The following is a 15,386-nucleotide window of genomic DNA, read 5'->3' as shown; positions in this document are numbered from 1 at the left end:
CTATAAATAAAAAAATCACTTCCAGTTGAAGAGAAAATTAAACAATCGTAGCCAGAGACATTGCCCATTCTGAGGCGACCCTAGGAATTTTGAATGGAAATGGAGGGAGATGTGTCCACCGCACACAGTCAACGTGTTAATATTATGTTGTTTAGAAAATAGATTTGTCATACTCTCTTATTTTCAGCTCCAGTCACCTTCTCATCTTGTAAAAGACATTGAAGAAATTCTACAAAAAGAACAAGAAGATCAGTCCGATCATTCACAGTATGATATGGATTCAAGTGGTGTTCGTCAGGTAAAAGCATATTAACAATTGCACATATTTTTAAAGATAGGTTTTTGTAAACATTTTTCCTTCAATTTGTGACTTTCACTCACACGAAAAAGTTGATACCTTCAATGCTCACTAGAATTTTAATTTTCAATCTCCTGAACAACAATTAAAAAAAAAATTTATATATTATACATAATTAGTCTTTAATAATTACCTGCCTGTAATTATTAAGACCATTTAATACATTAAACATGTATACATATTTTGGCAAGAAATAAATGTACAATCTAAAGACTTTTATACAATGTACTGAAAACTAATTTTTACTCAAATAATTGATTGTTGTTGCGAATTTTGTAATTAAAAAACTTTTTTTTTTAAATTAGAGTGAAGATAGTGGTTACTCTAGTAAAAGGAAAGGTAGTATCCTGCATGCTGGCAAAGAAAATGCCCAACCTCATAAAAGGGCCAGAAAGGCATTAGCATCGTCCTGGACGAGCTTAGGATCACATCTGACAGTAAGTTTTATCAGTACTATTTTTTTTTTTTTTTAAATTTAAAAATAAAAAAATTGTCCTTTTTCAGAACAAAGATACAACAGAAGCTTCAGCCCACTCTTCCAATCACAGGCTCTTAGATGAAGAAAGTCTAGACGCTTTTGATAATAATGGTGAAGACAAGGTATTGTACTTGTTTTTTAATAATTTTTATTAGCGTTAATTAAATAGGGTAAAATAAAAGCTCTTTTTCCACTATAAATTTTTTTTGTGATGCATTTAATTTTGTGTTTAGTCCTCGAAATAGTGATTATTAGGAAAATCTAATGTATTTAAACTCCTATTTTTAAACCACATCTGACATACAGATTACACATTTTTTAAAATTCCTTTGCCTTATTTGAAATTTTTTGAGTTGAAGTAAACACTTCCCACACGCTGATTTTTTTTATTTTATTTTTTTTAACTTAGCATGGAGTGAAGTTAAAATTACAACTGACTGCTAGTTTGTTTTTCTTTTACCAACATTGGTTTAAAGTAGGTTTTATTTATTTCGCTTTATAATATCAAATTTATCTGTTATAACATAATAGCTAGATTTACAATTGGTAAAAAAATTATTCATACACTTAGTTTTTTGGGGAATAAACATGTTTAATAATTTATTGAACATACAATAACTCTTGGTTATTATAACATACAACCCTAATCGATATTTCGTACAAATAATGTTAATTAAAAGCTGTCTAAACAATCTAATTAACACAAAAAGGCCCCGGTGTAGAGGATTACTTACTAAGGTACTTCCTTGCAGTATTCCTGCATCTTTGCTATAGCTGGCTGATAGAGAGAGTCCACCGATGAGTTGAGGGTATCTGTCGGGTAGGTAGGATTTTATGATTAGGTAGTAGGTAAAACAGACGACTGACTCTCTTAACACATTCAATGCATGACGGAAATCCAAGACCATCACCCAGGTACGGAATTTTTTTTCCTGGATCTTGATAGGTAGATTGATTTCATTTAGCTTTTAATTAATAGCAAATAATGTTTTATGATGCTAAAGTGCATTTTTGTAGGGTTTTTTTACAGTGACTCCATAGTGGAGCAAAAGTCCGAGTATGCAAACCTGTAGCTCAATGCACAGATGATGGGTATTGGTCTGCGAGTCGGTGAACTCACGCTGAACCTGCATATGGCCACTTATTGGGTCTGTCTTCAGTGAGAAACTGTTTCTCACTGAAGATGGCGCAATGCCGAAACATTTGAATAACTCAAACAAAAAACCGCGAGTGAAGACAGACCCAATAAATGGCCAGGTGCCGGTTCAACGAGTTCAACTCACTTTGCCTAATTCTGTTGATTCACGAATTATTTAGGATTTTTGTATTCTAAACCATCTTAAAAACTTATTTTGATGACTTTTTCTTCACCAATGTGTGAATGAGAAAAAATGGTTTGTTGCTGTCATGGTCCTGGGGAAAATCCATTTTTTTTTTGTTGTAAATAAAGGGCTTTTGTTGTTTCTGCTTTTCCTCTGTACCCTGCTTTATGGATCCAATTCCTCATTTTTAAGGAATAACGGATTTTCTTTGTGACTTTTTGCACGATTCCATGAGATTCACTCACTGTCAGCGAGTGTTTTTTGTCCATATGTTTTTTATCATTTAAAGTTAACCCCACCATGCTTTTCGGTTTGCAAGCCTTTTTTTTGTCTCCATACAAATTTGCTTTCATTGGAAAACATACATTTTTTTTTCTTAGAAGGTAATCGGTTTTTTAACATGCTTTCAGACAAACTTTTTTTTGTTAATTATTTTATTTTATTTTTTTTGATAAATTGATTTCTCACAGTTTGGGAAGTAACTGTTTTCCCATGTCGTGATAGAATTTTTTGGACGCTCACGGCCAATTATTTTTGTATTATCTACAGCTTTCACGGGATTTACACACTGTCATGAACTGTGCATTTTCTTCCTGTGTGTTTATTTCTTAAACTTTTTTTATTGAACAGTCGAGTGGGACAATCCCAACTCTTTCCTGATATATCGGTAACTCAACCCTCGTTTAAAAATTGCAATATCTTTGCAGGCACTGCTCAATTCTTTACATTTGTGAACCCATTTTTAGTGGAATTGTCCATCAATACTGACTTAAACACATTTATCCCACTTTGTTGACTTAAGAAAAATAACTTTTTTAAAAGTTTTGGTGTTAATTAGATTTTGTGAATTTCTAACTTCTGTTATTTGTATTAATTAATGCGTAATGTTTGGTATAGTAATAATCAGTTATTTAATGTTCAATAAACTCTTAAAAATATTTATCCCCCCCCCAAAAAAAAAAAAGTGAACGAAATTTTTTTTACTCACTTTTTATATAAATATGAACATTGACCAGCATTTGTATTCAACCTCAGCTCTAAGGACTGATTGATAATTCATAGATACTTTAAAATTTTTAGTCTTCGGTGCATGTTTTCTCCTCTCTGAGAGATAAAAAATTGCACAGAAAATGTACATAGAAGAGAGGTATGATGGATGAAAATATGAGAAAAATAGTCCCATCACTTACCATTCACTTCTTGAACAGAACAGTTAGTTAAAATAATCAACAATTTTTTTTTGCATAAACATGTCATTACTTGAATTTTGAGTAATTGGTGTTGGGTTTTAATTTGAATTAGCGATATAACGAGCACGCTTGCATCTTTGTATTCATGTTTGTTTTGTTTTTTAAACACCAAGTACTAGTTTCATTTCAACAGCATTGTACAATTTCCCATAGAGACTAAATATCTGCTACGAAAAGGAAATTTTACTTCAAATACCACAATACTTTGTTGATAGTTATTTCTTATGCTAAAAGTATATCGTGTAATTATTCTGTTATAGCAAAGTATCATCTGTTTTACTTGTTGTACTTTCATGAAGAGACTATGAACGTGGCAACTCTTGGTTCAATGAAACTTTTTTTGGTGATGCTAAGTCAAAAAATATTAGACAAGTGTCAGCGTTCTTGCCAATGAGCCACATTCTACATGTATTTGTTAAATTTAAACAATGTTTGTAAATCCCAGGCCCTGAAGATGATCTCAATAAAGATCGAAACGTTGGCACGATAAAGAAAATGTTTTTCTGAAACCTATGTCACACCAGACCGCATCTCACGATTTCCGAATAATTTTCTGTAAAGATTCCTACTGACCTCTTGAGTCGTTTCAATGTTATCACTGTCACTGTGATTTTATTTAAAAAATTATAGGCATTTAGGTGGCAAAAAATTTGAGAAAAAATCTGTTTTCTTACTTTTTCTAAAATTTGTTTCTAGGGGGTTTTTAGGGTGAAAAAAGGTATATCAACTTTGTTTCTTTTTTTAAAAAAAAGAAAATTAAACTACTTACCTATGATCACAGATTAGTAGCTTATTTATGTCCTCAGCAAAATTGTTCTTGAGGCTATTTTTTTCTCAGCTGCTAGGGCCAATTGGCAAGAACACTCAGACACTTGCCTAATATTTTTTTGCCTACACTGTTATTGTGATCTTGAAGAGGGGTAAGGTGAATTGTAGGCATTTGGAAGGCGAAAAATTTGAAAAAAATCTATTTTCTAATTTTCCTCAAAATTTATATTTTGGGTGTTCTTAGATGCAAAAAGGATTATCAGCTTTATTTCTTTCTAAAAAATATTTTAACCTACTTAGCTATGGTCACAGATTAAATGCTTCAATAGGTAGCTTTTTATGACCCCAGTGAGATTTGTATTGTGGCCTTTTTTTAACTTGGCTCCTAGAGCCAATTGGCAAGTAAGCTGGGGCAGTTGTCTAATATTTTTCAACTTAGCATCACCAAAAATTGTTCATTAAAGTAAGTGTTGCCATGTTAAGCGTCCTCCTTGTTAGCCTACCTGTCCATAAACATTTTATGAAAATTTGTGAACGTTCATTAAAAACAAATAAATAAATAATAATAAAATTTATACACGTTTAAGAATTTCCTTGTAACAAGTGATTTTTATCGAAAGGATAAATGCAAGTTTAGCTTCTTCTGCCCTTTTTTTATTTCTTTTTATTAATCAAGACTCTGTGTAGTATGAAATTAACTACCAAATGATTGTTACTGGCAAAAGTGATAAGAATTTGTTTAGCCAAACAAAAAATATAAATAAATAAATAAAATAAAATGGTATACTGATACTACATATGAGAGAATCATCAAAAATTTTATATGTGCCCCCAGATTTAATTTTGGCATCATAAACTGGATCTTTTATCGAGGGGTAAAAAATGTTATATATTTGTAGATATAAATATGCTGCTCTGTTCATTATATAAGATTGTAAGTGATGTGGAATACTCTAGTTCAAATTTTGCTAATTTTTAACTTGTAATACTAATCTATTAATTCGGTAACTCATCAATTCACTACTGATTATATGCTATAGCCTATAATGATACTTTTTGTCATAGATAGTCATTAAATAATAATAAAAAATTCAGCTATTGGCAAAACCATTTATATCATGTAGATTATTATTTTTACAAATTTTATATTTTAAGGCCTTATTGATGGATTTATTGATCCATTTAATGGATACATTCATTACAAATTGTTAATATCTTTTTGAGGGTAAAGTGATTGGGCCCTATGAATTTCTCTGCAAGCAGTGCATATAAAGATTTAATTTTACATATATTAAGTTTTTGATTTATCACTTCATTTTTTAGTTTGTGAGAAAAATTATCGTACACTAAACCACAAAGTTCTGAATTAATTTGTAACGTAACATATTGAGAAGTTGTAAGATGCTGTATATGCGGTTTTTTTTGTGGGGGGAAGAGGTGCGTTCAGAAAAGGCCAGGGGGTGACTATGGGAATTGAACCCACGACTGCAGGTTCTATGAGTGCCTAGCCTAGCCACTCACAGTCCCCCCTTTAGAAAGTTTTTAATAATTATTTTTTAAATTTTTTTTAGTAGAAAACATCTATCCAACTCGGTTATTATTTTGGGATTCGTCGATGCTGAAGTCATAATGTTAGGGGGTAAAATCAGGAATGCCAATAAAATTGCAGTTTTTCTTCAAATAACAATTTCTTATTTAGGTACACACAATAAAAATTTAAATGATTAATATATTAATAATAATTAATTAATATATTTTCATCACATGGCCTACAAACTTGAACAAATATCGTTGAGCCCTAGGAGAGAATTTTTTTTGAAGAACTTAAAGATCCTGTCGTTTGGCAGCAGATATCGAAAGCTTTTCTTGGCATGTTAAGGAAATTTAATTCGCCTTCTTTAAGTGAATATGATGATAGTTTTGTCTGCTTTTCTGAGTTTCCTCAACATTTTAGAGGAAACCCAAGATCCGTTGTAGATCGGTGGAAAATCAATCCTTCATGGTCATGACATAGAAACTCTTCGACATGCTGGAACTCGAAGGGACAGGTTAGTGAAAACGGCAGGCTAGGGTTCTCGAATAATGTTTTCCAGCCTTTGATCATGCTTTGGGAGGATTTAATGACTAAATGGTTGAGGTTTTACTCTTGAATGTTGTACCAGTCAAAAGGTACCTACATTTTTATTTTGAGATTGATTAATCCTATTTTTTTGCACTCCACTTCTGTTTACTATGAATACAACTTTCACAGACTCAAAGCATTTTCTATAGTGAACTAGGTAGTAAATCTTATTTTGATTAATCTCTAGATTTCAAACTCCTTGATGGAGTTGTTAAAAATGAAATGATTCAAAAATGAAATAACTTAATTGCTTCTTTTTTTACCAATTTTTTGGGTGGAAGAATAAAAAAAGCTTTCACAATTACCAAGATTAAAACAGTACACTCAATTGTGAGCGGAAGTTCTCCGTCTAGCAGATTTTGGCCCTTCATGTTCACCTTGAATTGTTTTCTTCCCTCCTAGTGGTTTATTATCAGTAAGTACTCCAGATGGCACTTTATTCTCCATTTCAGTTTAAAGAAAAGATAGTATGTTTCTTTCCCCTCACCCCGTACTTGCTCCCTATATAGAACCATGGAATGACTTCTAATAAGTGGGACATATTGAGCAATCTTTCCCTGCACATCATATGCATACAACAGGTCGTGAAAAAGTCGTACATGGAATTCATCGAAGGATCGCAAACATGTCTGAGACCTCAAGAAAGCCAAAATCCATACTAAAAATTATAGGGATCTCTGCTAATTCTTGATCATGTTATTGGTGGGAAAATGACCACTGACATTCTTTCCTGAGAGAGAAAAGTGGCATGAATTGACGAGGATGATCAGAGATGATCACGTAATAAGGAAATACTGGGCTTTGTGTTAAGAATTAAGCAGCTAGCAAATTTTATTCACGTGTTTTTATATTATATATATAAACAAAAAATCGGAGTATTGTATCTTTATTCTCAAATTTTTCCTCATTAACGGAACAAACACTATCATTAAAAATTGAATTGTTTAATGTCAAATAGTTTTATTTATGAGATGTTCTGTTTAATTTTGATATAGTTTGACTTCTGTGCGCATTTTTCAAACATTAAAAAGTCCAGGCAAGGCTTTGAAAATAAAAACAAGTTTGACAATCTATTTTTTATTTTATTTTTTTTATTTCAGGGTTGTTCCAACAAACCGCTAATAATATTTTATAACATAATCTTCTAATTATTGTATTTAGATATTCAGTAAAGCTTGAACATCGAGAACTATGAAAAGAATCAAACAACATTTTTTATGTAAAACTCAGAGCTCATACATCACCATATTTATGCAACAGTGTTGGAACAAGCCTTTAGTTTAATTTTTAATTTATTTTCCTTATTGCTCTCTTAATTGAATAAATGTGTTTTATTTCCTAAATACTTAAACAAATTTATGTTTTATTTTATTTATATATTTGTCTGCTTCAGATTGTCATATTTAGTTCTCTTATCATTTTATTTTTTTTTATTTTTATTTTTTTATTATTTCAGATATGTTTTGGGTAAGTTCAGAAAAAGATTGAAAAATTGAACATAATGCAAAAAATCAAGAATATTCAAGATTAGACACCCATTGATGCATTGAGAAATGTAGTTGCACGATGAAGTAGAAGTTGTCCTTTATGTTTCTTACTTTTTTTGTTTATTTATTTTATATGCAGTAATAAAAAGTAGAACATGGTATATTCACGTATATTGCATGAGACATGAGAGCACTTTTTTTCTAGTTGAAATTCGACTGTAGTTCCGATGAGTAAGGTTGAAATTCAGTGGGTTCAAATTTGTATCTAGTATATTCGACCCTTAATACTACTCAGGTTAGTTACATGTTTATGAAAAATGTTGCTGTTCTGTATCAGATTGTGAAATTCAGTATTAGGGGATGATAAATTAAAAAAACACACACACATAAAAAGTGGGAAAATTATATTTGCCGTATCAAATTTTTAGAAAGGTAGTCGTTAAATTAAATTCAAGCTTTTTTCTCATTTTAAATTCAATTTCTAAAATTGCCTAAGCATATAAGTAAATTCGTTAATTTTTTAAGGGCGATTTCTATTAGGACGACCATAGGCGGGATTGTGCCATATAATTATTTTTTAATGACCTTCCAATTGGATTGATTGTTTTTATTGCTGATGGAACACTTTTTATACTGCCACACTTTCTGTATAGATCTCACTTAAGAGAAATTCTTTAATATTTTGTTATATCAGATTTAGGAATGCGCATTTTTTCTCAGTATACTTTAAATAACTTCAAAACTAGAAGAATAAGTAAATAAAATCACTGTCGGAAATAGCCGTCGGAATAAATATTACTTTTTTTGTGTACCTTTTTAAAGTGATTAAACTTCAATTGAAAAACAATACTTTTCACGTCCCATATTGAAAACTAGCGGAAAAAACTATCTATGTATTGTGTAGCCTACAGATCCTTTATATTTCTTGCCCAATGTGTCTTAGTATTTTGTGTTGTTTTGTGAATTATGTGATTAACAAAACATTCGTGTCACATTAATTTTGTGAAACGATTCTTATTATTTGTTTGTGATGCTTCATAAATAAATACTTTATTTTAAATACTGTGCAAGGGCATTGTCGCATATATTAAATAAGTAATGTAGGGATAAATAATATCTTTGAATTGAACAGAATTTTCTACATTGAATATTTTTAAATTGCCCTTAGACAGTGTTTATTCATTATTTTATGTAGCTTCTGGGTTTTATTGGTGCTTGGAATGTAGAAGTTGTATTTCACAGAAAGCGATCGCCAGAAAATTATTGCCTGCCACTAAATTATCAGTGGTAAAGCGAATTGACTTTGGACTACACACCAACGATCGCAGTCTTCCGAAGGTAATATATGAGTGATAAAATTTTAAATTTTACTTGCTCTTCTTCAGAAAGTATCGTAGTTTAATTTTATATATTAAGGCAAAATTGAATGATTTGCCATGTCAAATCCTAAGAACTAATATTTTTGTGAGATTCCTCTTAATATTTTTTAAAAATTTTCTAATGCAAATAAAACAAGTGCCCTCTATATCAAATTTTCCAAGTTGATACATTTAACATACTTACATATTGTTTTCTCATATATATCCATGTAGATTTTCAATTTAATCAGTATTAAATTTCCTAGGAGACACACGTCCAACAAATATCCTTTGAATGTGTCCTTAAAAAGCTATACTTTTCCTTACCACCATTTGCAATTCACATATCCAATCATCAAAAACCTCAGCACCTCCTAATCTCATCAGTTTGCTGTCATTACTTAGCAAAATACTTGAAAAACTTGAATGCACTAATTTCATTCCATTACATCAATTTGGGTTCAGACATCACTCAACCGTTCAACACAGCGTAAAACATCGTCAGATTGCTTTCTTGAAGGATTGGGTGCTTTGCTAGATGTGAGGCAAGCCTTCGATCGAGTGCGACACCGCTTGTTCTGTAAACTCAAGGACATCCATTTACCTATTACCTCATTTTTATTTGTCCAATACTTTCAAGTATGAGTTAGAACATCCTCCTTTCCAATTATATGCCTAAGTAGGTGTTCAGCAAGGCTCCATCCTTCACTTTACACTGCAGACATCAATCACAATATAGCCATCCTTTAAGCAAACCCAGACCAAGTGGCCTTCAGAAACTTCCAGGACCATTTTTGGAAGGATGGTGCAAGAAAGGACATCCAACAATCCACTCCAGTCGAAAATACTTCGAACCATTGCCTAGTCTGCCTATTTCCTATCCAAACTTACTATCCACACAGACCTTCAAATCCCATTTGTCATTGAAAAAGCAAAAAGTCGATATAGATGCCTCATACCACAACCAATTAGACAAAATCCACCTGTGCAGCAACAACCAAAGAATCCACTCAAGACCAAAATCATTTGAGCCAATGCCCAAGCTTCCTAGTTCATATCCTACCTCACTATCACAGACCTCAAAATTTTATTTGTCCTCCAAACCCTGAACCCTGTTCAACATTCTTCCAGTAAAGTGAATAGTGTAATAATAGAAATTATACACCCTAGCAATCTTACTATACAAAGTTGCTTGTATCGCTTTAACATTTATTTTAACATAATAATATTGGGGGTCCTGGAAAGTCGCTTTTGTACATTAAATTCAACCAGATAAATTTTTTAACAAGTTTTTATTTTTAATCAATTTTGTAATCATCCTCGTTATCAACCTTTTGTCATCTGGCGTGCAATTTTTCAATTCTGGATCGATAAAAATCAATTGGTTTTGGAGCAAAATATCTAGAGATAGTATTTTGGACATCATCCAAATTTTCAACTTTTTTGCCACTTAGAGAATGTTGTAGTGATCAGAATAAATGGAAATCACGAGGTGTGTGAGTCTGTACCTCCTACCCCTATTCATTAATTTTTCCAGAGTTTGTCTTGTGCAGTGCAGGTTTGCATTAACTTGTTGCAGAATAACGCTTTTCTATTGACAATCACTGGGCTTTCAATTAACGATTGATTTACTCAATCTAATTGTTCACTGTAAAGGTCTGCATTCACAGTTTGTCGGGTTTCAGCACTTCAAAATGAACGACCCTACGAATACTCCACCGAATACAAAAGCACCTTTTTGGGGTGTAAATGTGGCTAGCTGTATTTCATGGTGATCCATTTGAAGAGAGCCACTGCCTTTTGCTTTTAGGATCATCATAGAGGACCTATTTTTCATCTCCAGTGATGAAGCAATAAAAAAAGGCGCATCTGTATTGTGCTGCTGAAACAAACACCTTGGTCTGCTTACATTACCAACTGCTGCAAATGTTCATGGATGTTGACCAACCAAGAGTGTTTAACAGTTCCTCAATTGTCTAACATGAATTTGCTTCCACTTCTGCCCTTAACATGTCATTGTCTAAAGTTTTTGGTCTTCCTGATCGATAAAAGTTGAAAAGATTGAAATTATCGGATTTGGACTTAGAAAACCACCTTTGACATTTACAAACGTCTAATGCACTGGGATAAACATCACGAATGTTTTTGGTATCAACTGTCGAATTACTACCCTTGAGAAACTCATAAAGCATACAATGCCAGAAATGTACCTCTTCTTGACCAACCATTTCACTACAAATTGCACACAGAAAATTAAGATCTAATGATTTACGAGTAAACAAGTCATTCTAACCTTAAAATGTCTTTGGCACGACTTTGAAGTACACAAGCTAACAAATGACAAACGAATATTGACATTGGTAGAAATGACATTACTTTCCAGTACCTCCAATAAATATTTTTGTGCTAATGGTTTCATAGATGTAATAAATGTATTCTCTAATTTATGCTTTTTATTATTTTATTGTTCAATTTTTATGTGCGTATTTGTTATGTAGTGATCAATTTGTTGGAAGTAGAATTTCAATCATTCATACCAATTACATTTAAAACGACTGAAGACAGAATTAATTAGATAATTTTTAACTTTCCCAGTGTTCTCAGCTGTATTGGTTTCTTTTGTTTTTTAAAGGTGGCTTTAAGTTGGGAGACTGTCGCTTGCGGAAAAACCAAAGACCAACTTCATCTCACAAAACTTGCTCACCGATATCTCTCTACCTCACAAGAAAATGGTGATTTTTGAGACACCTAATTCTTTCTAGAGACTCTGTCCCTCTAGTCTGTAAAATTTTATCTTAAATTCCTATTTGGTGTTATGGCATCAATTTGTACCTATGAAATATATTTATTTATCGATTTTATTAATCAATTTTTTATTATATAATTATTATTAAGCGTGATAAGTCCCAAAAGACTTTAAAGATGTTTTCTGTAATTAACTTTTAGTTGCCAATTATGGTTAATTGTGATTGAAACTTTCAATTTTATGTTACTATTAATTAACTGAGCCAGCTCACAAATAATAAAGAGCCTGAGAGAAGTAAACACAATGCTGTTTGACTTATGACTTAAAGTGTAAATATATCTATGTATTTATTTTTTTTCTCGTAAGTGTGTATAAAATTTGTTCAATATTTTATTTATGTATAAATGTAGTGCTAGAAATTGTTAAAATATTTTCAGAGAATATAGATTTTTTTATCATTTATATTTAGTTTGCAATAACATGAATATATATTTGTTTTTGTCCATTGTAAATAGATAACACATGGATTGGAATATGTCATTTACCTTTTAGGCTATGATCACCTTGATTTTTTAACAACAACCAAAATAAAAATAATTGCTTTAATTGTTGTGATTAATCATAACCCAATTCTCTATTATCCTTTATGTTTTAAAAAAACACTAATTTTTTAATTAAAAAATTATTAATCAGGGTGGAATTTGGCAAAAGCATTAGAAATTGGTCAAATGAGTTTCGCCGCAGGATTCAGGGGCTCTTTGTACTCATTCAGCCCTTTAAGCTTTCTTTACTGTCATTATATAAAATGTGTGGTGATTAGTGACCGTTAATCGATAATTATTCAGAAATCGTGAGATGCGGTCTGGTGTGATGTAGGTTTCAGAAAAACATTTTCTTTATCGTGCCAACATTTCGATCTTTATTGATATCATCTTCAGGGCCTGGGATTTACAAACATTGTTTACATTTAACAAATACATTTAGGACGTGAAAAAGTGAGTTAATAACTTTTCTATACCAACTTCCTTCCCCACCCCTTCAAAATCCAACATATATAAACATAAAACAGCAATATCTCACTGGCACTCTCAACACGACACGCACGAATGGCACAATTACACAGAAGGCAAGCACTTTGAGTGAGTAGAAATACTTCGATTGAATATAAAAAAATATATATTTTTCATTGTATAAATTCACTTTTTCACATCCTAAATGTATTTGTTAAATGTAAACAATGTTTGTAAATCCCAGGCCCTGAAGATGACCTCAATAAAGATTGAAACGTTGGCACGATAAAGAAAATGTTTTTCTGAAACCTACATCACACCAGACCGCATCTCTCGATTTCTGAATAATTATATAAAATAATTTACACTTTATTTATGTATTCTGTTTACAATTTTACTTTGAAAATATAGAGAAGTTGATGGTCGGTGTTGGGGACCGTGATAGCCGAGTGGTTTGGGAGTCCGACTCGTATTTGATACGCTAGTGGTTCTAGGTTCAAATCCCGGCACAGTCCATGACTTTTTAATTGATAATATTATGAAAATGCATTGTAAAGTGGTTTCGTCACTCATGTGCAACACCTGATAGGTAGTAGTACAGGAATTATTTTGCATGATGGTGAACACACATTATTGTTTTTACAATAAAAAAATGAACCACTAGAGAGTCTGAATCCCCTACTGAGTCCTCTTAACTGGCCGATCCCCAAACTGAGTCTAGCTGACTGAGTCCTCAATCTCTAGCTTAAGAAGCCATCACAAAATTCTAGAGAGAATTATAAAAAAAAGTTATCTATTGAGATTCTCAGTTCTCATGAATAATAAAGCTCCTGGCACTGATGGCATTAGCTACAAATTTTATAAATTTGTGCCTGATTTAACTTCTTAAAGAATGGCCTTTTTTGTTTTCTAACTCGATCCAAAATATCTGTCCCTCTCATGCTGACAGTTGTCAGCTCAAGGTCGAAATTCCTCCAGATTTTTACTAAGAAAAAAGATATATAATAGATACTTAAAGATATTTTAATCAAAACTTATTCCAATATGTCTGTGAGTACTAAAATTTCCTCTATTCCTCATAGGTTTTTGAAAATTATACGTACCTGACAAAATGAGAGGAAAACTTAACTATGAATCTTCTGAGTAATCATAGATAAGAGAAACTAGTCCCAACCTTACAAGCTGAGGTTCAGTCCAACTCTCATCTACAGGAGTAAATCAAGAGGAAAATCAAAAGTGCACAGATACTTTCAGAAAAGCAGGCTACACAGCCACTTTAAGTTCCAAACTACTCTGGGAATGCTTAAATCATCTAATGGAACCAGGTTCAGGGTACACCCATGGTTGCCTTGAAATTGGTTCCAGGACATGGAGGTACAGAAAGAAACAAACTAACCAAAGGGGCAGGCTTCACACACATAGTACGAGTGCTACGACTATGCACACCAGAAAGTATGTTAATGGTAAAGCTGGATACCTTACCTATCCGGGGTAGGCTTCAGCTTCTTGAGAAAGATAAACTCCAGGACGAAAGCATCAAGTTTGAGGCAGGTTGAGATAAATCTTTCAAAAAGGAATCCCTTGGATTTGTAACTATATTCCATGCTGAGGTCCATGCGATATTCTCATCCACAGGAATTGGTCGAGAAGAAAATAAAGCTGAGATTTATAAATTTCTCAAAAAGGAAGGCAAAGAACTCTCTCTCGGCAGGTTTGAGGTAAATTATAAGCCTCTATACCAGCCACTGCCCTCTGAACTACCACCCGAAGAATATGGGCACTGACGAAAGTGGTTAGTTTCTTTTCCCCTTTCAAAAAAAGTTTTCACTCCGCTATAATTATTATTTGTACAATTATTTAATATTTCAAGAATAAAATTTGTTCACCTTTTTCCTTTATGTTCAGTCGCTCGGCAAAAATAACAAAGTATTCGTACCTCATGTCCAAGGGGATTAAGCGATTATTAGAGCAATTTGGCTTTAGAAAGAAAAGGACAAAAACACCAGGCATAGAGCAAGCTGAGATTAATAAATCTCTTAAAAAGGAAGCCTAAAGCAGACAGACTGCACAGGCAGTATGTATGGTCTTAATTGTATGTATTCCACACTAGGCTGCAGTGAAGAATTTTTCAGACAATTTAATCGAATTTTGTTTAATTTAATTGAGAATATTGTCGTAGGAACATGATAGTAATCTTTTGTACGCTGAAGGGTTGTATGACCTGCTGCCATTGTCCCTGAATGAATTGATCGGTACGTTAATTTTTTATTACAAAAGAATAGGAGAATTCAAAAAAGTATAAATGACAGCGATCTCTGTATAAGATTAATTTATTCTATGCCACATATTTTAAGTAAAAGAACTTTCTAATCAAAGATTTGAGCAATTTGGCTATAAATGGCCAATAAAAGGGTTAACTTTTTTTATACATATATATGTACAATTTATATTTTTTAAATTAAAATTTGTATTAAATGATATTCACTA

General features: G+C 32.1%; 1 protein-coding gene across 7 annotated transcripts in view; it reads left to right on the top strand.

Annotated features, from left to right (window-relative positions):
- The window catches only part of LOC106671242 (myb protein), a 70,119-nt gene extending 57,624 nt beyond the window's left edge, over positions 1-12,495 (top strand). For 4 of the 7 annotated variants that reach the window (XM_024227650.1, XM_024227648.1, XM_024227649.1 and 1 more), the window contains 5 exons: positions 188-298; positions 664-795; positions 863-958; positions 9,028-9,123; positions 11,776-12,495. In XM_024227650.1, the coding sequence (XP_024083418.1) occupies positions 188-298; positions 664-795; positions 863-958; positions 9,028-9,123; positions 11,776-11,886 (546 nt within the window). In that variant the 3' untranslated portion in view covers positions 11,887-12,495. Of the gene's footprint in view, positions 1-187; positions 299-663; positions 796-862; positions 959-7,754; positions 7,766-7,990; positions 8,010-9,027; positions 9,124-11,775 lie in introns of those variants that run through there. The other 3 variants (XM_024227652.1, XM_024227653.1, XM_024227651.1) reach the window with 3 other exon arrangements.
- Positions 12,496-15,386: the final 2,891 nt, after the last annotated feature.

This window comes from Cimex lectularius, unplaced genomic scaffold, assembly GCF_000648675.2.
Source record: "Cimex lectularius strain Harlan isolate CLEC.00 unplaced genomic scaffold, Clec_2.1 scaffold160, whole genome shotgun sequence".
Lineage (NCBI taxonomy): Eukaryota > Metazoa > Arthropoda > Insecta > Hemiptera > Cimicidae > Cimex > Cimex lectularius.
This window is presented reverse-complemented; position numbering and strand designations above follow the sequence as displayed.